The 22861-nt window shown below is 48.2% G+C and overlaps 3 protein-coding genes across 4 annotated transcripts in view; 1 reads left to right on the top strand and 2 right to left on the bottom strand.

Annotated features, from left to right (window-relative positions):
• The window catches only part of TBC1D4 (TBC1 domain family member 4), a 108247-nt gene extending 104485 nt beyond the window's left edge, over positions 1-3762 (bottom strand). Inside the window, 1 exon segment of the mRNA XM_032226406.1 lies at positions 2954-3762. Within this exon segment, the coding sequence (XP_032082297.1) occupies positions 2954-3388 (435 nt within the window). The 5' untranslated portion in view covers positions 3389-3762.
• A 4877-nt stretch (positions 3763-8639) lies between these two features.
• Positions 8640-17222, bottom strand: COMMD6 (COMM domain containing 6). Of its 2 annotated transcripts, none has more exons than XM_032226635.1 (6): positions 17090-17222; positions 16181-16246; positions 16019-16095; positions 15643-15811; positions 12875-13027; positions 8640-9147 (listed from the first exon to the last, which is right to left on the bottom strand). In XM_032226635.1, exons 1-6 carry the CDS (start codon positions 17174-17176, stop codon positions 9097-9099), a joined length of 603 nt encoding a protein of 200 aa, XP_032082526.1. In that variant the 5' UTR covers positions 17177-17222; the 3' UTR covers positions 8640-9096. The 2 variants fall into 2 exon arrangements, with proteins under 2 accessions (XP_032082526.1, XP_032082527.1); XM_032226636.1 differs by lacking the exon at positions 8640-9147 and adding an exon at positions 9675-9728.
• Positions 17223-17335: 113 nt separating this feature from the next.
• The window catches only part of UCHL3 (ubiquitin C-terminal hydrolase L3), a 29502-nt gene continuing 23976 nt past the window's right edge, over positions 17336-22861 (top strand). Inside the window, exons 1-4 of the mRNA XM_032226634.1 lie at positions 17336-17433; positions 18507-18518; positions 18679-18807; positions 21079-21235. Of these exons, the coding sequence (XP_032082525.1) occupies positions 17392-17433; positions 18507-18518; positions 18679-18807; positions 21079-21235 (340 nt within the window). The 5' untranslated portion in view covers positions 17336-17391. The remainder of the gene's footprint in view (positions 17434-18506; positions 18519-18678; positions 18808-21078; positions 21236-22861) is intronic.

The raw sequence follows: 22861 nt of genomic DNA, 5'->3' as shown, positions 1-22861 counted from the left end.
ACCTGAAGGCCAGACAAGGAATAATGGATGGGAAACTGACCAAGGAGAGATTCAACCTGGAAATAAAGAGGAATTTTCTGACAGTGAGAACTATCAACCAATGGAATAGAAGTTGCCTTCAGAAGTTGAACTTGAGGGATGCTAGCCAGAAAAAACAAAACAAATAGGGAAGCTAAAAGATCAAAAGCTTTCAAGAAGAGACTGGACTGCCATCTATCAGAAATGGTGTCAGGTCTCCTGTTTGGAGACGGTGGACTAGATCAACCTTTTGGACCTCAGGGACCACTAAATTCATAATTTTAAAGACCACAGATCACTAATATGACCTACCTAATGATCGGCTGGCTGGGCGTGGCTACGTGGTCATGTGACTGGGTGGGTGTGGCCAACCTGATTTCACTTAACTCAAGGGGCGCCTCGCTAGCCACTACTTGCCCCTCCCCTCCCAGCCACTCCTAACCTGCCCGCCGGTCTCCTTAGGGCCCCAACAGGAAGCAGCTGTTGGAGCTAGGCAGCCATCATGAGAAAGACTTGGCCAAAAGCTGGCTCAGTTCAAATTGGATCTGACTGAGAAGGAGGCTCAGCAGAAGCACCTCACTGAGGACTACGAGCATAGGCTTTCCAAGCAGAGGAAGGACCTGCGGGAGTGCCAGGCCTGATACCGGCGCCTGAAAGCTCAGCAGGCTGAGATGGTCAGCCAGTTCCAGGCCATGATGCAGTCCCACTGGAACAAGGCCCTCCGGCTCTTTGCCATCAGTGGCACTTCTCTCCAGCCTTTGCCCAAAGCCCCACACCAGGAGGCTGAAGCAGACCCCAAGTCAGAATTTCTGCCCCCCTCTGACCCATACGAAAATACCCCAAAACAGGAGACTCTCTGCAGCAACACAAGCATTCATTGCATGTATCTGGCCCAGGGGGCGTAGTTTGAGGACCCCTGATTTACTGCCATGTAAAAAATGCAAATAATTTTTCTGTGGACCACCAAAATTTTCTCACAGACCACCCATTGGTGACTACTGCCATAGCGGGGAATCAGGCAAAGTTGGCCAAGACTCCACACCCAGATCATCCTGCTATCTAAGCCCACACCCATCTGGGATTAGTAGCCATCCCTCAAGTCTCCTCACCCCATCTATTAACTGGGGGTGGGGGGGATCTGGTCAAAGGCAGCCATCGCTTCTCTCTTCTCCCAAACCTTTCCCTAGGGATGCTGGCCAAAAAAAACCAAAGTGGGAAGAGCGGTGGGGTGGTGCTGGAGGACCTCAAGGTGACCCACTTCTGCTCCCGTCTCCAAGGAAGCCCATCTTCTCCCACCGCCAAAGAATTCCCTCACCACTGTCAAACCGTTCACTAAGGCTACATTAACATTGCTATTAGTCTCCTCATCATTCTTATCACCCATCTCCTCCCACTTATGACTGCAGGAGTGTAACTTTGTTGCTTGTATCCTTACTATTGATATTGATATTGTTTCCTGATTGCTTATTTGTACACTGACTATCATTAAGTGCTGTATCTTATGATTCTTGACGAATGTATCTTGTCTTTTGATGTACACTGACAGCATCTGCACCAAAGACAAATTCCTTGTGTGTCCAATCACACCTGGCCAATAAAGAATTCTATTCTGTTCTATTTTTCATCCTTAGACATTTTAAGAACTACAATTCCTTAGGTTGGCTGGGAAATTCTGGAAGTCCACCAGTCTTAAAATGGCCAAGGTTATGAAACACTGGTTTAGAACAGGTAGTCCTCAACTTACGACCATTTATTTAGTGACCTCTCAGTTACAACAGTACTGGGGGGGGAAGTGATTTTGGATCCTTTTTAACACTAACAAACGTTATAACATCCCCATGGTCACGGGATCAAAATTCAGACGCTTGGCATCTGACTCATGGTTATGACGGTTGCAGGCCCCCAAGGTCACATGATCCCTTTTTACGACCTCCTGACCAGCAAAGTCAGTGGGGAAGCCAGATTCCCCTTAACAACTGTGTGACGGACTTAACTGCAACGATTCACTTAACAACGGCGACCAGAAAGGTTGTAAAACGGGGGCAGTTCACTCAACAAATGTTTCGCTTAGCAACAGAAACGTTGGCTTCCGTTGTGGCCGTAAGTCAAGGACTACAGCTATTGTTTTCAGAAGGATTGGTAAGAAATCATAAATTTAGTTAGATGAATTATCGAGAGAGCATGCATACCTAAAGGCTATTGATTTAGGATCTTTTTTTAATCAATAAATTAAAAGAAAAGAATTCTATTCTATTTTTCATCCTTAGGCTTGGTGTTGGCTGGGAAATTCTGGAAGTTGAAGTCTAATAAATTAATATAAAAGAGAGAAGGAGAGTAGATAGGAAGGAGGGAAGGAGGGAAGAAAGGAGGGAACTTAAGAGAAGAGAAAGGAAGGAGGGTAGGAGGAAAGGAGGGAGGGAAGATATGAGAGAAGGAGGGGGGGAAGAAGAGAGGAAAGGGAAGGGGAAGGAAAGGAGGAAAGGAAAAGAAAGGAGGGAAGGAAGGAGGGAAGAAGGAGGGAGGGAAGGAAGGGGAGTGGGAAAGAAGAAACAAGGGAAGGAAAGAGGGAGGGAGGGAAGAAGATACCTAACCTTTGATGTCTATAATGATTTTGATATTATGGGAATGTCTTGAAACACAGTCAATTGTAAAGCGAAACAGTGGATGTTGTATTTTACCAGTTATTGGTTGTTGTATTTTTCTTTTACTAATAAAAATACTTAATTTAAAAAAAAAAAGAATTATATTCCATTTTTCATCCTTAGCCTTGGTGTTGGCTGGGAAATTCTGGAAGTTGAAGTCCAATAAATTAATATAAAAGAATTATATTCCATTTTTCATCCTTAGCCTTGTGTTGGCTGGGAAATTCTGGAAGTGGAAGTCCAGTAAATCAAAATGAAAGAATTCTATTCCTTCTCCCCCCCCCCCTTCCTACCTGGTTGGGGTCGGTGGCTCGGAAGACGTGGCAGGCGACGGGCGATTCGGGGTCGTCGGGCTGCGCCTTGATCAGGTAGGCGAAGTAGGTGAGGTCCTGGCTGTTGTGGACGAAGCGCGAGATGTGCTGCGCTTTGTGCTCGAAGATGAAGACGGCCGAGCCGGGGCCGCCGCCGGCGGGCGAAGAAGGCACGCAGCGCAGGGTGGGCGCGCCCAACAGCAGCAGCACCTCCCGGGCCGGAGCCGCGCCCGGCTCGGGCTTCTGACTGCGCCGCCGGACTTCGGCCATCAGCCAGGGCAACATGGGCAGCGTGGCGCGCCGGTCCAGGCTGGTGCAACCCACGTACCAGAGAGGGAAGCGTTTCTCGCCGGCCGGCCGAACCGGACCGGGTTCGGGCTCGGGAGCCAACGGGTGCGGGAAGGGCGCCGTCTCCATCGAGGCTCAGGGGCCGGTCGCTGGCTCCCGATCAGCGGAGCTCGGCCTCCGCAGCGCCCAGCCACGCCGGAACCGACCCCGCAGGCAGTCAGGCAGGCAAGGTCCGCCTTGCTGCGCCTTTCTCCCCCCCACGCTTCTCCTTCCAAGGGGGTCTTGAGCCCCTCCAGCGTGGCCGAGCGCCCTCCGCAAGGCTGGTGGGCTCCCGCCCGCCGAGGGGGGTGGCCGGCTGGCTTTCCTCGCCCTTGCTCAGCCGGGAAGGCAGCCAAAGAGCTGGCGCTGGGGAAAAGGGGCCGCGGTGCCTGCGCCTGCCTTCCTTCCTCCCTGCCCCTTTCGCTGCTGCTGCTGCGGCTACGGCTGGTGGTGTTTGGTGCTCCAGTTCTGACGGCGCTCCCGGTTCCCTCCCCGGGGGAAGCTGGCGGGCCAATTAGGAGGAGACCTCGTCGCTGGGCGCGGGAGGGAAGGCTCCCCTCACAGCCCCGCGGGCTCGTCCTTGCAGCTCGGCCGCCAGGAAGTCCCGAGATTTGAAAACGGGGGAGAAAAATAGTCTTGTTTTTTTCTTATTTCTTATGCATTTCTTTTTATTAAAAAAAAGTTTTTGTTGTTTTTGTTTCCCATGCACTCCCCAGTATACGTTTCTCCTAAATATCATGAGTATTAATGTGAATCAAGATCACGTGAAGTGTTAATACCGCTTTATAACGCCTTGGTAAGGCCACACTTGGAAGACTGCATTCAGTTTTGGTCCCCACGATGTAGAAAAGATGTGAAGACTCTAGAAAGAGTGCAGAGAACAGCAACAAAGAGGACTAGGGGACTGGAGGCTAAAACATATGAAGAAGGGTTGCAGGAACTGGGTAGGTCTAGTTTAATGAAAACAGGGACTAGGGGAGACATGATAGCAGTCTTGCAATATCAGGGGTGCCACAAAGAAGAGGGAGTCAAGCTATTCTCCAAAGCACCTGAGGATAAGACAAGAAGCAATGGGTGGCAACTAATCAAGGAGAGAAGCAACCTAGAATTAGGGAGAAATTTCCTGACAGTTAGAACAATTAATCAGTGGAACAGCTTGCCTCCAGAAGTTGTGAATGCCCCAACACTGGAAGTCTTTAAAGAAGTTGGATATTCTGCAATCGAGTTTGGTATGGTTCATCTTAAGTTTGTATCTATTGTGTGCTCATGTATTATTGTGGTTGCCCCCCCCCCAAAAAAAAATGGATCAAGAAGGAAGGAGGTGAGGCAGCCAAGATGGGTGGGCTGGAGCAGGTGAGGCAGCCAAGATGGGTGGGCTCCCCCCAATGGGAGTTTTGGAAGGACCCCATCTCTACGATTCCCAAGAGAACCAGCCCTTCTTCTCTTTAAATGCAGAGCGTGGATAGCCTCCCCTGGAACAGAACAGAATAACAGATTTGGAAGAGACCTTGTAGGTCATCTAGTCCAACCCCCCCTCACCTCGCCCAAGCAGGAGACCCCACACCATTTCTGACAGCAGTTCAATCTCTTCTTGAAAGCTTCCAGTGATGAAGCTCACACATCTTCTTAAGGGAAACTGTTCCATATCTAACTATCTAATCTAACTATCTAATCTATGTATGAGCACAATACAATACAATTCATGAATAAGAGAGAGGAGTTGAAAGGGACCTTGTAGGTCATCTAGTCCAACCCTTCCCCTCGCCCAAGCAGGAGACCCTACACCATTTCTGACAGCAGTCCAATCTCAACCTTGAAAGCTTCCAGTGATGAAGCTCCCACAACTTCATAAGGCAAACTGTTCCATATCTTTCTAATCTAACTATCTAACCTATCTATCTAATCTATATATGACTAAACTAGACTAGACTAGACGCGTTGGAAGGGACCTTATAGGTCACCTCGTCCAACCCCCACCCAAGCTGGAGACCCCACACCATTTCGACAGATGACAGTCCAGTCTCTTCTTGAAAGCTTCCAATGATGACGCTCCCACAACTTCTGAAGGCGAGCTGCGTCGTGTCCTGTTACTTTAATGTCCTGGGAATTAAGAGACTCCGCTCATTGCCAATGCAAATACATCGATCAGGGCAAGGCAACGCTTTTGGAAAATGCTTTGGATCGCTGCTCCCCACCCACCCCGGCGCGGGGCCAGGGCCTCGGGCTGGAACAGCAATGAGACTCGCCCGGGGTTGCGTCTCTATAACCTGCCCGGGCTTGCCGACAGCCCCACAGCTTGCGCGTTTTTGCCTGGGAAACGGCAGCTGTGCCCTCTCAGGAGCTGCGCCTTGCTGGCGGAGGTGCAACAGAGGCCAAACACCTGATTCTCTCGCAGAGCCGTCGGGAGCAAAGCGTGCACATACCTGGGCGGGCTCTCCGCGCCAGGCACCTGCACGCACCGGGCGTTGTTGGATTAAAGATAAAATGCTTAAAAAAAAAAAATCAAATATGCATCTCTTCCCAGCACCGTTGGGGCAGCAAACCCTTTCGCCTCTCTCGTTATCAGCGGCTTGGGACAATCCTTCTTCAAGTTCTTTGCAGTGTTTCTCAAACTTCCAACAGTCCTTGTTAGAAGATCTGTGGACTTCAACTCCCGACATTCCTCCGCCGGCCTCGTGAGGAATTCTGGGAGTTGAAGTCCTCAGATCTGAAAAAGTTTTTGTACAGCTTACTAAACTGAACCCAAATTAAATGTGTTTTTAATTGCCTTTTCTTTCTTGGTTCTAGTTATAGTTAATAGGTTTTCCTGAGCGCGTGTGTCGACTGGGGAATTCTTTCCTAACAGATGCATTACAAATGGGTTCAGGGCAGTTTCATTGATAGCCATGAAACATAATCCCCCTTTATAAAAAAAAAAAAACATGCCAATTCTTTCAGGAAGGAAGAAAAGGAGAGAGAAGAATGGAGGGATGAGGAGAGAGGAAGGAAGAAAGGAGAGGGCTAGTAGAAGGGAGAGGGGGAGGGAGGGGGAAGGAAAGAGGGGGGCAGTAGAAAGAAGAGGGGGAAGGAGGGAAGGAAGGAAGGAGAGAGAAGAATGGAGGGAGGAGAAGAGAGGAAGGAAGAAAGGAGAGGGCTAGTGGAAGGGGGAGGGAGGGGGAAGGAAAGAGGGGGTAGTAGAAAGAAGAGGGGGAAGGAAGGAAGGAAGGAAGGAAGGAAAGGAGAGAGGGGGCAGTAGATGGAGGGAGGAGGAGAGGGGAAGAGAAGGAAGGAGGGATGGAGGAAGAAAGGAGGGGCAGTGGGAGGGAGGAAGGAAGAAGAGGGGCAGTAGAAGGAAGCGAGGGAGGGATGGAAGAAGGAATTACATAAGGAAACAAACAGATAGGGTAACTTTTCAGTCAGGCTAAACATACAAGAACCTCTTTTTGTTTTATAATATCCCCAAATCCATTTGTGACTCAGTGTCAAGACCCAGCAATGTAAAACAACTGAAAACCAGAAAGAAAGATGGGCGAGGCCATCCACTCCTATCACTTTTCAAGAGGGAAAAAACTCCAAAGGAGGAAACTCTGGGCTCCCCTTCTACTTACCCTCTAGGAAAGATGAGATTATCCTGAAAGGCAGGAGGGGGGGGTCTGGATAGGGGACCCTTTAAACCTGAATTTGAAGTTGCAGCTGGTGATTGGTGTGAAAGACAATATGACGCCCCTGAAGTTTATTAGGGGTTCGAGAGACTTTGACAGCTGGAATCCAAAGTCTTTGGAGCGGTTGCTATTCTCCCATCTCCCCATCTGAGAATTCAGATCCTGCCCCATTTCCCAAGGCCCTTCCTTAATTTCATCCGGTTTCCTTTTCGGCTTTAATCCATTGGTCTTTTGCTACCTGGGGAAGCCATTCCCAAGGGCACCGAGGAGAAACTGCCAGCCCAGAGAAGTTTGCATTTAGATGGTGAGAAGCAGGACAAAGCATCTGTTGGGTTACTTGCCCAGGATTGGGGTGGGTGGTGGGTGGGAGACACACCTTAGAAGGGTCTGCCTGCCTGTTGCAGCAACTCAGAACCACTGCCTGCCCACCCAGGCACCTCCTGCTGTTTCTACTGTCCAAAACCTTGGCTTTCGGGAGATGTTTTATTTATGTCTCATGAAAAAACAAACCAACCTCATGATAAGACCGGAGGTGGCGCAGTGGTTAGAGTGCAGTACTGCAGGCTACTTCAATTGACTGCTAGCTGCAGTTCAGCAGATCGAATCTCACCAGGCTCAAGGTTGACTCAAGTCTTCCATCCTTCCAAGGTGGGTGAAATGAGGATCCAGATTGTTGAGGGGAAGAGGCTGACTGTGTAAAGCGCTTAGAGAAGGCTGTAAAAGCACTATGAAGCGGTATACAAGTCTAAGTGCTGTTGCTATGACAAGAATACAGCTGCTGCTTTCTAAAAATGCAGAGATGTTCTCTGCATCTTGAAAATTTCTTTGTGCCCCCCCCCCCCGCACCCTTTGGTGGAAATAACTCAATGGTGACAGCAAGCCAACGACAGAAGGAACCCTTTTCATGCAGTGAGCCAAATAATTTCTTTTTCAGTTAACTGTTATTAAAAAATAACACTGGTGATTATACAAAACTCCATGCCTTTAATCCCCCTTTTGTCCAGTTGAGTCAGTGGTGTCTCCTGACAATTTGGGCCATTTCTTGGTAAGGTTTTTCAGGAGTTGTTTATCCTTTCTTCCCTCCCTCTCCTTCCTTTCCTCCCTCCCTCTCCTTCCTTCCCTCCCTCTTCCTGTTTCCTTCCTTCCTTCGCTCCATATTTCCTTCCTTCTCTCTTCCTTTTCACCTGTTTCTTCCTCCCTTCCTTCTCTCCGTCTGCTTCCTTCCCTCCCTCTTCCTGTTTCCTTCCTTACTCCTTCCTTTTCTTCCCTCCTTCTTCCTTCCCTCCCTTTCCTTCCCCCTTCCTTTCCTTCCTACCCCGTCCCTTCCTCCCCTCCTTCTTCCTTCCCACTTCCTTTCCTTCCTTCCTTTCCCCCTCCCTCCCTCTTCATTCTCTCCCGCTGCTTCCTCCTTCTGACAGAGAGGGGCTGGCCCAAGGTAACCCAGCTGGTTTTGTGCCAAAGGCAGGACTAGAACTCATGCTCACCCAGGCTCTAGTGGGCACCTACACCAAAATGGCCTTTTATGTCTGAGGTTAGGGTACTACATAACCTGACCAATGTAGTTTGTGAAATAAAATGTGATCAATTAACTTAGTCTGATTGATCAGTTGCACCAGTGATTAAGAAAGGTCCTTACCTTGGGTGGTGGTGAAACACCCAACCCAAAGTTGGCCGAACAAAGGCAGCTGGGAGACACCAAGAACAGCCTCACATATTCCCCATCCTTTTATTAAGGAATTAAAGGTTGCCTTCTGGATCGGTAGGATTATCCATGCAGAGTTCTAGAGGGTGATAATACCAGTGCTTTCCCAATATTGTTGTAGTTGCAGAGATGGGGAGAACCAAGACCTTTAAAAAGGCACATCTTGAGTAGTTCTTGGGACATGATGGGGTTTATTTCTCCTACTCAGCCACTCCTCTGATCTTCTTCTGAATGGGTGAGATGGGTTCCACCTAAATTCTGGGGTGAAAACAGGATGTCCCTTTCAGGAGGAGGATTCGTATGGAGAATTTCACTCAGCGCAGGAGAGTTTTGAAGCTCTTCAGCTGGAGAACATCATGGTGGAAAGCCCAAAAGAAGAATAAACCTACACCTCTTTCTGGAGAATCCTTCTGTAGAACAATCTTTTAGGAGGCAAGGGGAGGCTGGAGCATAATTCAAAACGTCTCAAGAACGCTTGCCATCTCCTTGAATTGGCTGTGGAAATTCTGAAGGGGGGGGAAAAATGAGAGAGAAATAAAGTGGCATTGAGCTCACGCTCAAAATCTCACTCTAGAGATGCACACTTGGCCAATACACCTCTCATTTCTTTCACGCCTGCTGATAAGTTACCCTATCTGTTTGTTTCCTTTAGGCAGCCAGCCAAGGGCTGAGTTAACAGATCAAATGATTCACAGAGTTGGAAGGGGTCTTGCAGGTCATCTAGTCCAGCCCCCGGCCCAAGCAGGAGACCCTACACCTGCCTCACCTTAAACTCAATGTGCCACATTGCAAACCCCGCAACTGGTTTCAAGTCCCAGAGGTGCTTTTCGAAATGGTGTGGGAACATGAGCGGATTTCCAGGAAAATAGAAATCAGGAGCGGGGAGAGAGAAATGCTTCAGTTTGAGATACAGGCATCACTCAAGTGATCTTGAGGAATCACTCAAGTGATCTTGAGGACACATAAACTTCCAAGTGACTTCAATAAAAGGATGCAACTGACTAGCTGTCTGCAAGGAGCATAAATCCTTCCATTCCCCACCATCCAGTCAAAGCTGAAGAAGCTTCTTGCGTGAGAAGCGAAATGCCTTCAAAGAAAAAACAAGGAAGTCCAGTTGCTCCTTGAGAAAGCCCCTTTGCAACAGCCATGACCAGGATGACTGAGAATCTCCACAGACATTTAGCTATACAATTTGGTACGGATACCCTTCGAATGGTGTGGGAATAGGAATGGATTCCCAGAGGAGGAATTTTTTTTTTGCAGACTACAGGAACAATTAAGCACTACTCAGATGACCCTGAGGACACAGATAAACCTCCAAGTGCTTCAACAACCCTCTAAAACTGCGAAGAGCCTATGGCATGCATGCCACGTGGCACGCGGAGCCATATTCGCTGGCACGCCAGTATCAGTTCCAGGACGCATGTGTGTGCCAGCCAGCTGATTTTTGGACTTCCGGAGAGCCAGGGGGAGCCATTTTCGCCCTCCCCAGGCTTCAGGAAAGGCTCTGGACGCTAAGGAGGGCAAAAATGGCCTCCCCTGGGCCCCCGAAAGCCGGAAACTGATTGTTTTTGAACTTCCGGTTGGCCCATTGGGGCTGTTTTTCGCCCTAACCAGCATGCAGAAGGCCCCAACAGGCCAACTGGAAGTTCGAAAATGATTCATTTCCGGCTTCCAGAAGGCCTCCAGGGGACTGGGGGGGGGGGGGGGCGTTCTCCCTTCCCCAGGCTTCAGGAAGGCCTCCAAAGCCTGGGGAAGGGTCGTGAACATATGCATAGGGGAGCAGGGGGGGGGGAGTGTCACACACACATGCTCAGATGGGTGGGGAAAATTGAATTGATATGGGCAGGCGTGCATTTGTGCACAATTGTGGCACGCCATAAGCAGCCATCACTGCTCTAAAAGGATGCAAATGACCAGCTCTCTGCAAGGAATAAAAATCCTATCATCCCCCCCTCACCCACCCAATCATGTCAGAGCTGAAGAAGCTTTTTGGATGAGAAGCGAAATATCTTCAAAAAACAAAACAAAACAAAACACCAAGGAAAGTCCGGTTGCCTCCTGAAAAATCACCTTGGGGACAAAACCAAAAGGCCAAGCCATTTCTTCCCTGCCGTGATGCCATTTTCCCACTGAGAGTGAGAGAGAGAGAGAGAGACAGAGAGGCAAAATTCAAAAGACCCGTTTTATGCTTTGAAATACAGCTATCAAGGAGCGAGGTGGCTTGCATGATTAGGATGCTGGGAATTTAATAACTGCGAGTTTGAGACCTGATTGCTGTCGTGAGGCGGGGTTGAGCTCCCGTCCTTCGCTCCAGCTGGGGACAAGAAATTAACCCCGAACTACACATCCTCTTCACAATCTCTTTTTCATGATCTGTTTCCCTGCCATCCAGTCAGAGTTGAAGAAGCTTCTTGGAGAAGTGAAACGTCTTTAAAAGAAAAATCCAAAACTATAGGCCAATCTCGTTGTTGAATGCTGACTATAAAATATTCACAACAATAATAGCAGAGAGACTGAAAAAACTATTAAATGGCTATATACATCCAGACCAAAATGGATTTCTCCCAACAAGACAAATCAGGAATAACCCTAGAATAATAGCAAATATTTTAGAGTACTATGAGGCGCATCCCGAGAAACAAGTGGCACTCGTCTTTCTGGATGCACAGAAGGCATTTGACAATTTAAATTGGGAATTCATGATACAACAGATTAAGAATATGAAATTAGGGGACCAATTTGAAAGATTAATAGAAACAATATACTCCACCCAAAAGGCAAATATATTTTTAAATGGGGAAAGTACAGAGATCTTTAAAATAATGAAAGGAGTAAGGGAGGGATGTCCACTATCACCTCTGCTCTTCATCCTGATGCTTGAAAGTCTTTTAATAAGAATTAGACAACATTCAGAGATAAGAGGAACTAAAATTAAAAAAGAGGAATATAAAATCCAGGCCTTTGCAGACGATTTGGTATTCATTATAGAAGACCCCCTAGAAACAGGAAATAGCTTAATGCGAGAACTAGGAAAATATGGAGATGTAGCAGGGTTAAAGATTAATAGAGAAAAGACTAAAATGATAACTAAAAATTTGAAGGAAGAACAAAATAAAGAATTAGAGAGAGTAATAGGACTGAAAGTGACAAAGAAAGTTAAATATCTTGGAATATGGCTAACTGCAAAGTGCTCAACTATAAAAGAAAATAATTATACAAAATTAGTGCAACAAATAAAAAAAAAGATCTAGAACTATGGGGGAAACTACAACTAACATTATTAGGGAAAATAGCAGCGATAAAAATGAATGCACTACCCAGACTATTATACCTATTTCAAACAATCCCCATAAAATTAGGAATTTTTTTTTTACTGAATTGAATAAGATTATATTAAAATTTATATGGCAAGAGAAGAAAGCCAGAATAAAGTTGGAAGCTCTACAGGATGACAGAAGCAGAAGTGGTACGGGACTCCCGGACTGGGAGCTTTATTACAAAGCAGCAGCACTAACATGGATCAGGGATTGGATAAATTTAAAAAAATAAAAGAATACTAACATTAGAGGGCCATGATTTGCAAATGGGGTGGCATTTTTTCCTATGGGAAGAGGGTAAAAAGAAACAAAAATACTTCCACAGACACTATATTAGAGATGCACTGATACAGGTCTGGAATAAAATTAGAGAAAAACATTACATGAAAATACCGACATGGTTTTCCACTATGGAAGCCATGACACATCCCAATACACTAGATCTATCGAAAATGGTTAGATATAGTGAAATCTTAGACAGCCAAGGGAATTTGAAAACAAATCCAGAATTAAAGGTGCAAAATATAAATATAGATTGGTGGCCATATCTCCAACTACAATCGAGATACAAAAAAGACGTAAAAGAATATGGACTATACACTCCCTAATCAAGGAGAGAAGCAACTTAGAACTGAGTAGAAATTTCCTCACAGTTAGAACAATAAATCAGTGGAACAGAAGTTGCCTCCAGAAGTTGTGAATGCCCCAACACTGGAAGTCTTTAAGAAGATGTTAGATAGCCATTTGTCTGGAACAGTATAGGGTTTCCTGCCTAGGCAGGGGGTTGGACTAGAAGATCTCCATGGTCCCTTCCAACTCTGCTATTGTATTGTATTGTATTGTATTGTATTGTATTGTATTGCATTGCATTGCATTGTAAAAGAGTAGAGACCAGGAAGGACTGTTTACCAACCTGGAACTGAGCGATTGTCATTTCAAAGCTTTTTTGTGTGATGTTCCCCAAACTATCGGCAACTTTTAACGCCACCGTCACACAAGGCGATTTCAAGGATTTACAGCTGTCGGCACTCATGGCAATTCCCAGCTTCCACTGAAAATCAATCAGCTGCAACGAAAGAAAAGAACATGTGAGGTACAGGCGGCCCTCGACATACAACCACAATTCAGCCCAAAGTTTCTGTTGCTAAGCGAAACATCCGTTCAGTGAGTTTTGTTGCATGTTACAGCCTTTCGTGCCAGTGACTCGCCATAGTTAGTAACCTGGTTGTTAAGTGAATCTGGCTTCCCCCATTGATTTTGCTTGCCAGGTCGCATAAGCAGCAGTCATAAAATATGTAATAATAATAATAATAAATAAATCTCTCTCTATATATAAATGGTTGTCTGTTTGTATGTTCCAGGGTAACTCTGGAATGCTGCGAGCAATTTCAACTAAACTTGGTGCACAGATGACTTACTCTCTGGAAACAAATACCGTGGGGGTAAGGCACCTTTAACACGCCTCGGTATGTTTGTGTGTGTCTGTGTGTGTGTGTGTTCCAGCATAACTCTGGAACGCCTGGGCTGCTGAAATGAAAAGGAATGAATTATATTTATAGTGTCAAATCACAGTACTTTCGACAGTGATAGTGTATAGTGTGCATTTTGGATTCAATAGCAGTAGACTTATATACCGCTTCATAGGGCTTTCAGCCCTCTCTAAGCGGTTTACAGAGAGTCAGCATATTGCCCCCAACAATCTGGGTCCTCATTTTACCCACCTCGGAAGGATGGAAGGCTGAGTCAACCCTGAGCCGGTGAGATTTGAACCGCTGAACTGCTGATCTAGCAGTAGCCTGCAGTGCTGCATTTAACCACTGCGCCACCTTGGCTCTTGGATTCAGATTCGTATGTGTCTGTCTGTGTGTTCCAGACCATAACTCTGGAATGCCTGGTCCACTGAAATGAAAAGGAATCAATTATATCTATAGTGAATTACTTTTGACTTCACACTATAGATACAATTCATTCCTTTTCCTGTCTAATATAGGATTAGAATAAATAAATACCTGGGCAACGCCGGGTTTATCAGCTAGTAAATAAATAAATATGAACCAGTTGCCAAGTGCCTGAATTTTGATCCCACGATCATGAAGATGCTGCAAAGGTGGTAACTGGGAAAAACAATCATTAAGTCACATTTTTCAGCGCCACTTTAACTTTGGACGGTCACTAAGCGGAATGTTGTAACTCAAGGACTATCTGTACTTGAAGGTGAATCCCCATCGATGGAGGAGGGAGAGCGACCCACTCAGAGACTTTTATCCCTGGAGTCCTTATCCGAGGATTTAGTCCCTACACTATCAGACAAATTTAATTCCCAAGATTGTCATTCTGGGGATGAAATTGGAAAATGATCTTTTCCACAGTGGCGTGTGCTGATTTTTAATATCTGACAGGCTCAATTTCAGAAGAGGTGGAATTTTTGTAAAAAAATATGATTTATTTTTCAAATATGATTTATACCAGTCTAGATTCCCAAACAGGACTCAGTGAAAAGCCTCAAGATCTCTAGGCCTAGCTGAAGCTGTTCCTCTAGGAAGGCAGGAGGGTCAGGGATTATGGGCAAAGTCCTTGGTTTACGGCTGCAACTGAACCCCAAATTTCTGTTGCTAAGTGAGACATTTGTTAAGTGGATTCTTCCCGTTTTACGTGCCGCCGCTGTCGGAGTGAATCACTGCAGTTGTTGGGTTAGGGACACGGTTGTTAAGTGAATCTGGCTTCCCCATTGACTCTGTTCGTCAGGTGGTCACAAAAGAGGGTCAGAAATGACCCCGGGACACTGTAACCGTCATAAATATGAATCAGTTGCCAAGAGTCTGAATTTTGATTATGTGACTGTAGGGATGCAGCTAGAAAGGTTCAGTGTGGAAAAACAGTCATAAGTCACTTTTTTTCAGTGCTGCTGTAACTTTGAACAGTCACTAAAGGAATTGTAAGTCAAGGACTACCTATAGTGTTGGAACAAGACTGGGAAGGCACCTTCCACCATGGAAGGATTGTGGCCCGCCAGCAGAGCTGGCAGCAGACTTGAACAGTCAGGAGGTTGGGGAGAAACATGGGCCAGTCCTGGATGCTGATGAGGGCTCTGCGTCGGAGGCAGAGAGGGGGCCAGAGCCATATGCCAGTTATCAGCTGCCTTCAGAGTCAATCATCAGTGAGGCAGATGAACAGCTGGAGCCCGTTCCCAGTTTGTGCATGCACAGAGTTGCCAGACAAAGGGAACAGCTAAGTAACAAGAGTCGAGTTGGGAGTAAGGCCACAGGTGGTCGATGAATGGCTCCTCCCAGAGGAAATAAAACAGGAGCAAAAGGGGAGTGGAGTTTGCAGGAGACAATTAGTTTGCTTAATTGCTTTGTGACTTTCCCAGACTCCTTGCCAAGTTTTGCAGATATTGGCCTGGCAGCCCTCCAAGCCAGATAAGGTCTGTGACTGTAAATCCTCCCCTGAAAGACTTTGCTGGATGTCAATGAGCAGAATTCATAGTAAATTAATAAAAGGATTTTTGGCAGAACCAGGAGTTTGCTGCATGCTCCTGGGAAGCCTTGGTGAGAATAGGAAGACACCTGGGAAGTTTGGGGGCCAAACGGGGCAGTTGTTGGTGGATAAAACTTAAGGACATTTGCACAGGAAGGAGACTGATCTAATATGTAGCATTTTTAAACTTCCTGTCTTCCTTACCTGTCCGGCTGCTGCCATAGGTTTTACATCCTCCAATACCACCAGAGATTCTCTTTTCTCCTTCCACACCTGTTGGATGACCTGGGCAGATTGTTGTGGCAGAAAACCAAACCTTTTGCCTACGTCGGCGGAAAATTCTTCGGAGGTGAGTTTATTTTTCGCTGCTGTGCTGTAAGACAACCCCACACCCCCAAAAATCAAGACAAATCAAATTGGATTCTTAAATATTAATTATTTCAGCAATTTGTATCAATCTTCTCTCTCCCCCCCCCTCCTGGGGGATGTCTACCTTCCCCTGCTCCCCCAAGGGTCCAATGGCCCAAAGTAAAGGGCAGGGAGACCTGGCTGGGAGAGAGAAGGGAGGGAGAAGACTTACCCAAAAAGCCAGGACAGAATCCGGAGCACCTGGGACAGGTCGGCTGGGGATATTTCCACGCCGGCAGTGCGGCATCTCTAGGAGAAACAAGCAGCGGTGGGGCCGATCCTTCGATAGCCCACCCACCCATTCACCCATTCTGCCCCTAGCCGAACCGCTCACCTGACACATCTGGGGGGCATCGAAAGAGACCTTTCCGGATTGCAACTGCTGCACGGCTTGCTCGCACTGTGGAAAGAAGACAGATGGAGACCCTTCCCCTCCTCGCCTGCAAACCCCGAGAAGAAGGTGGCAGTGGGGGGTCCAGGAACCCTAGAGGAAGCTCCAAACCCTCTCCCACCCAGATTGTGCCTACCATCCCCATTTATTCATACCCATTTCATTCATACACACGTTTAGTCTTATACCTATTATCTTATAAACCAGAGGTCTCCCAAACTTGGCACCTTTAAGACTTGTGGACTTCAACTCCCAGAATTCTCCAGCAGCATAGAAGAAATCTGGGAGATGAAGTCCACAAGACTTAAAGGTGCCAGGTTTGGGAGACCTCTGTTGTAAGTGATTGACAAATCAAATCAAATGAAATCAAATCAATAAACAAACAAACAAACAAACAGACAAATATACAAATAGACAGATAGACAGATAGATAGACAGACAGACAGACAGACAGACAGACAGACAGACAGACAAAGTAGGTAGGTAGACAGACAGACAGACAAACAGACAGACAAAGTAGGTAAGTAGGTAGGTAGGTAGACAGACAGACAGACAAAGTAGGTAGGTAGGTAGGTAGGTAGGTAGACAGACAGACAGACAGACAGACAGACAAAGTAGGTAGGTAGGTAGACAGACAAACAGACAGACAGATAAAGTAGGTAAGTAGGTAGGTAGGTAGACAGACAGACAAAGTAGGTAGGTAGGTAGGTAGGTAGGTAGGTAGGTAGGTAAAGTAAGTAGGTAGGCAGGCAGGCAGGCAGGCAGACGATAGATAAGGGGGGAAGGGGGAGGGAAAAGCAGACCCCTGCCTTCTAGGGTCCGGGATCCGCAAGGACGGGGAAGGGGGCTCACCAGCTCTGCCAGCAGGTCCTGCGGGAGGGTCCCCACCCGGGCAGGGAACCAGGCTCCCGCCGCCGCTCCCGGCGTTACGGGCTGCATAGCGGAAGCCGCGCAGCGCTGCCAATTCCAGCCGACCGGGAGGGGGGGGGGGGGGGCTCGACGCTCTGCCCTTCCCATTAGCCCCGCCTCCAGAAGGTTCGGACGAGTCCACGCGGCCGGAGACGGGGGTGTGTGACGCCGTCCTCCCCGACCACTCCGAGGCTTTGGTACGGCTGGGGGCGGAGCGAGATCGAAGGGGAAAGAGCCGGTCTGCCATGGAGGCTCCGCGCTGGCTGCCGCTGGAGGCGAACCCCGAGGTGGGTGGGCGGGTGGCTTACGGAGGGGCGCCTAGGTGGAGGGGTGGGAGGGAAGGGACGGGGGGCGCGTGGGTGAGTGGAAGTGGCGCGTGGGTCAGTGGGTCCGAGGGAGGGACAGAAGGGGCGCGTGGATGGGTAAGTTGAGAGGGACGGAGGGGTTGGGTGGGTGGGAAGGAACAGAGGGGCCCTTGTGGGTGGGGGGGAGGAACGAAGGGGGCGCGTGGGCAGGTGTGCGGGAGGGGCGGGGCTTCGTGGGCGAGTGGGTGGGAAGGGACAGGTGACGCATGGGTGGGTGGAAGTGAAGGGACGAAGGGGGTGAGTGGGTGCGAAGGAGGGGGCGGGTGCGTGGGTAGGAAGGAGGGGCAGAGGGCGCGTGGGTGGGTGGCTGGAAGTGAAAGGACGAAGGGGGTAAGTGGGTGCGAAGGAGGGACGAAGGGGGCGCGTGGGCAGGTGCGCGGGAGGGGCGGGGCTTCGTGGGCGAGTGGGTGGGAAGGGACAGGTGACGCATGGGTGGGTGGAAGTGAAGGGACGAAGGGGGTGAGTGGGTGCGAAGGAGGGGGCGGGTGCGTGGGTAGGAAGGAGGGGCAGAGGGCGCGTGGGTGGGTGGCTGGAAGTGAAAGGACGAAGGGGGTAAGTGGGTGCGAAGGAGGGACGAAGGGGGCGCGGGGTAGGTGGGCGGGAGGGACGGATGGAGGTGCGTGGGTGGGAGGGAGTGAAAGAAGGGACGGAGGGGGCTTGGTGGGTGAGTGGGTGGAAAGGAGGGACAGAGTGGGCGTGTGAATGGGTAAGTTGGGGGGGACGAAGGGGGTGAGTGGATGGGTGGGAGGAAGGGAAAGGGGCTCGTGGGTGGGTGGGAGGGAGGAAGGGAGGGAGGGAGGGGACGGAGGAGGCCCGTGGGTGAGTGGGTAGGAAGGCAAGGTGGAGGGGAATCATGGGTGGGAGGGGGCGTGGGTTGGAGGGGCAGAGTGGGAGAAAGGGACAGAGAGGGAGCATGTGGGTGGGTAGGAGAGAGGGATGGTCCTGCGTGTCCCCTCCCAAAGTGACCCTCTTTCCCCCCTCTTTCTGTCTTGCAGGTAACGAACCAGGTGAGCTGCTCCTCCGTTTCTTGAGGGTCCGCATCCCCCCCCTCAGATCGGGGGTTTCCGGGTTGGGGGGGCGAGGAAGAGGAGGGCGGCGTGGGCAGAGGATGAGGAGGCGGTGGGCGATCGGCCCCATCTGCCCGTCCGTCTGTCTGTCTCCCGGCAGTTCCTCCGGCAATTGGGCATCTACCCCAGCTGGCAGTTCGTGGACGTCTATGGGGCCGACGCAGAGCTGCTGGGCTTGGTGCCCCGGCCCGTCTGCGCCCTGATGCTGCTCTTCCCGGTCACCGAGAAGGTAGGTGGAACTGGGGGGGGGGCTCTTCCCCCATCCCATTCCTGAGGATGGGGCTCCTGCTTCGAAAGAAGATCTCAATAGCAGGAAGTCCTCAACTTAAGAGACCAACTTAAGCGGTTGCTAAGGGAGAATTCTTCTTTAATGTTTCCCCATTTTGCGACTTTTCTTGCACACGGTCGTTAAAGTGAATCGCTATAATTGTGAAATGAGCCACCAGGTTATGAAGGGAACCTGGTTTCTCCGTTGACTTTTGCTTGTCAGACGGTCGCAAAAGGGGAATCACGCGACCCAGCGACCGTCATAAATGGGAGGCAGTGTCCAAGCATCTGAATGCGAATCACGTGACCATGCTGCAATGGTCATAAGTCTGAATAATGGTCGTAAGTCACTTTTTTTCCCCCAGTGCTGCTTTAACTTTGAATGGCCACTATCTGAACTGTTGTACAGTTGAACTGTATCTGTACAGTACAGTGAGAATAAAGCTGGAAGGGGACCTTGGAGGTCTTCTAGTCCAACCCCCTGCTCAAGCAGGAGTCCCCGAGGGTTTCTTCTATTTGGGAGTGGCAAAGGCTCCCCTGTCATCCCATCCATTCCGTACAGCCAGCCGCCCACCCAGCTCAGGATTCCCCTCCAGCTTCAGAGCTGGGGAGCATTCTGGGAATTGTAGTCCGGCTGCCTCTGGAGGGTGAAGAAGTCCGCAGGAGGAGGAGTACCAGATGGTCCTCGACTTACAATTATTCACTTAGTGACCGTTGGAACTTACAATGGCACTGCAGAAAGGGACTTACGACCATTTTTCATGCTTAACGACCGTTGCAGCATCCCCATGGTCATCTGATCAAAATTTAGAAGCTTGCCAACTGATTCATACTTATGACGGTCCCAGTGATCACTTTTTGCGACCTTCTGGCAAGCATAGTCAACGGGGCAGCCAGATTCACTTAACAATTGTGTTACAAATGATTCACTTAATGGTAGCAAGAAAGGTCACAAAATGAGACATAAGTCACTTCATAATGAACTGCCTTGTTTTGCAACAGAAATTTTGGGCTCAGTGGCGATCGTAGGTCAAGAGTTACGTGTATTTGGATTCTGACGTTTTCTTGTCTGCGGGAAGCCATGCATGTTAAAAAAAAGGGGTGTTTCCCCCTTGTAAATGTTCTCCCTTTGAAGCCTTTTTAGCATCTTCAAAGTGATAACATGCTCAGGTGGGGCCTTGGGACATTCATCCTCTGCGGTCCCCTCAAATGTTCTGAGTAATGGGCAGAAGAGTGGCTTTAAAGACTGCTTAGCAAAAAAGGGAAGTGGTGGCTCAGTGGCTAAGACGCTGAGCTTATCGATCAGAAAGGTTGGCAGTTCGAATCCCTAGCGCCACATAATGGAGTGAGCTCCTGTTACTTGTCCCAGCTTCTGCCAACCTAGCAGTTTGAAAGCATGTAAAAATGCAAGTAGAAAAATAGGGACCACCTTTGGTGGCAAGGTAACAGCATTCCATGCGCCTTCAGCGTTTAGTCATGCCGGCCACATGACCATGGAGACGTCTTCAGACAGTGCTGGCTCTTCGACTTTGAGACGGAGATGAGCATCACCCCCTAGAGTCGGGAACGACTAGTAAATTTGTGCAAGGGGAACCTTTACTTTTACCTTTTTAAGCAGAGAGAAAGGCAAATTTTTAAGTGGTCCACAGCCTTTCAGCATGTGACTCTCCATAGAAACTGAATTGTTAAAGATGGTCTTTTTCTAGTGTTCTGGAAAGCAAGATGATTTTTTTCCTAGCAAGATGGCACATCACAAGGAAAGTGGGAGAAATGTGCATTTGGTGGGCATTTTGGGTGCAAACCAAGGGAGGGCATTGCAAACCCTGCAGAACCTTCTAGTTGATGAATTAAAAAAAAAACCTTCCTTTTTATGACCCCTGTAATCCTTTAATTTGGGGTCGACTGGATGGAACTGAGCGTTTGCTGGCCGGATGCCCTTCCTGACGCCTGCCCGGAGTTGGCAGCAATTTTTTTTTTCTTTGCTCTCTAGAAGAAAAATACCTGCCGCTACCTAGGATTAAACTCTCAACTTTCCAAGGGGGGAGGCAAGCAAGTCTTCACCACCAGGTCACCAATGTTCTAGTTGATAAATGACTTAGAACAAACTTTATTCCCAGGGTCTGAATGGTTTTTTCTTTCTTTCTTTCTTTGGTGAGTGCTGTTTATTTTGTAAAAATGGATGCTTTGAAAAGGGGAATGTGAAAAAAAATCTCTTCCCTTACTCGCTTCCTAGTATGAAAAATTCCGGATGAAAGAGGAAGAGACAATCAAAGCCAAAGGCCAAGAAGTCACATCCGGCGTCTATTTTATGAAGCAGACCATTAGCAATGCCTGTGGAACCATCGGCCTCATTCACGCCATTGCGAACAACAGGGATAAAATCGACTTTGGTAAACCTTTTGGGCTCCCCCAGCGGTTGGGAAGATCGGTGGCAACTTTTTATCTACCCACAGAGGAATATTTACAGGGTACAGGTAGTCCTCGACTTACAACGGTTCATTTAGTGACCATTCAAAGGGACGACAGCCCTGGAAAAAAGTGACTCGTTTGAGCGTTTTTCACACTGAGGACCATAGCAGCGTACCCATAGTCATGGGTTCAAAATTCTGATGCTTGGCAATTGTCTCATGCTTATGACAGTTGCAGTGTCCCCCGGGGGGTGGGGGAATTGTGTTTCCAACCTTTTGCAACCTTCTGATAAGTCGATGTGTTCCAAGTAATAGACCTATAGCAAACAAAACTCTGAAGCAGGTGGATTCTTCAAAGAATAGCTTTATTGGATATATTATATTGGCACAGATCTGGTGAAAACCGACTCCGAAGTTTCCCACGGTTTTTAACCTAATTAAGAGTAAATGTTTTCCCTCAACCCCAAACAGTCAGTCACATGGCCCAATCAAGGCATTGTCTGGTTGCCTGGTGACGTCACTCCTCCTTCCTCTGCCCAGGTGTGAGAACGTCCTTGGTTCCCAAGAGAAAGTGTTTTGTTTTGGCTACAAAACCCCAGCTGTCTCTAATCGCCCCTCCCAATCCCTCAGCTCCAGTGTGGCTCTTGGAGGAGAGCCTTCTCTGTGGCTGCTCCGACTCTCTGGAACCAGCTCCCCCCTGAAATCCGGACCATACCCACTCTCATGGCCTTCAGGAAAGCTGTAAAAACTTGGCTGTTCCGGCAGGCCTGGGGCTGTTGACCTCATTGTTGAGGTCCAGCCCCGACTAGAATGAATGTATGAGGGTGTTTGTTGTTTTTAAATTGTTTTCTTTATCGTTATGTTTTTTTCTTACATATTTGTAAGCCGCCCGGAGTCCTTCGGGATTGGGCGGCATATAAATATATTTAATAAATAATAAATAAATAAATTGACAGTTTCACTTAACAACAACTGTGTTATTAAATTAACAACTGCAATGAGTTACAAATATGACAAGAAAAGTTGAGGCAAAACTCACTTGACAAATGTCTCCCTTGACAAGAGAGGTTTCGGGATTGATTGTGGTCGTAACTCGAGGACTACCTGTGGTAGCCAAAACACACTATGTTAACCATTTTAATGATGATGATGATGATGATGATGATGATGATGATATCGATTTAGTTGAGGCCTAGTCTTGGGGATTCTACAGGCCAAGGGCTGTCCACATCTTCCAATCTTGTACTACTTCAGTGGTTCCCAAACTTGGCAACTTTAAGACTTGTGGACTTCAAGTCCCAGAATTCTCCAGCCAGCTGGCTGGAGAATTGTGGGAGTTGAAGCCCACAAGTCTTAAAGTTGCCAAGTTTGGGAACCACTGTACTACTTCTTTGAGTCTTTCTATGCTCTGGTTAGGTGCAGCTTTGAGGGTGAAATTCAATTTTTTTTACTACGGTTCTGTGGACCTGGCTTGATGGGCGTGGTGTGGCTTGGTGGGCCTAGCAGGGGAAGGATACTGCAAAATCTCCATTCCCACCCCACTCTGGGGCCAGCCAGAGGTGGCATTTGCCGGTTCTCCAAACTACTCAAAATTTCAACTACCGCTTC

This window comes from Thamnophis elegans, chromosome 11, assembly GCF_009769535.1.
Source record: "Thamnophis elegans isolate rThaEle1 chromosome 11, rThaEle1.pri, whole genome shotgun sequence".
In the NCBI taxonomy this organism is placed as follows: Eukaryota; Metazoa; Chordata; class Lepidosauria; order Squamata; family Colubridae; genus Thamnophis; species Thamnophis elegans.
This window is presented reverse-complemented; position numbering and strand designations above follow the sequence as displayed.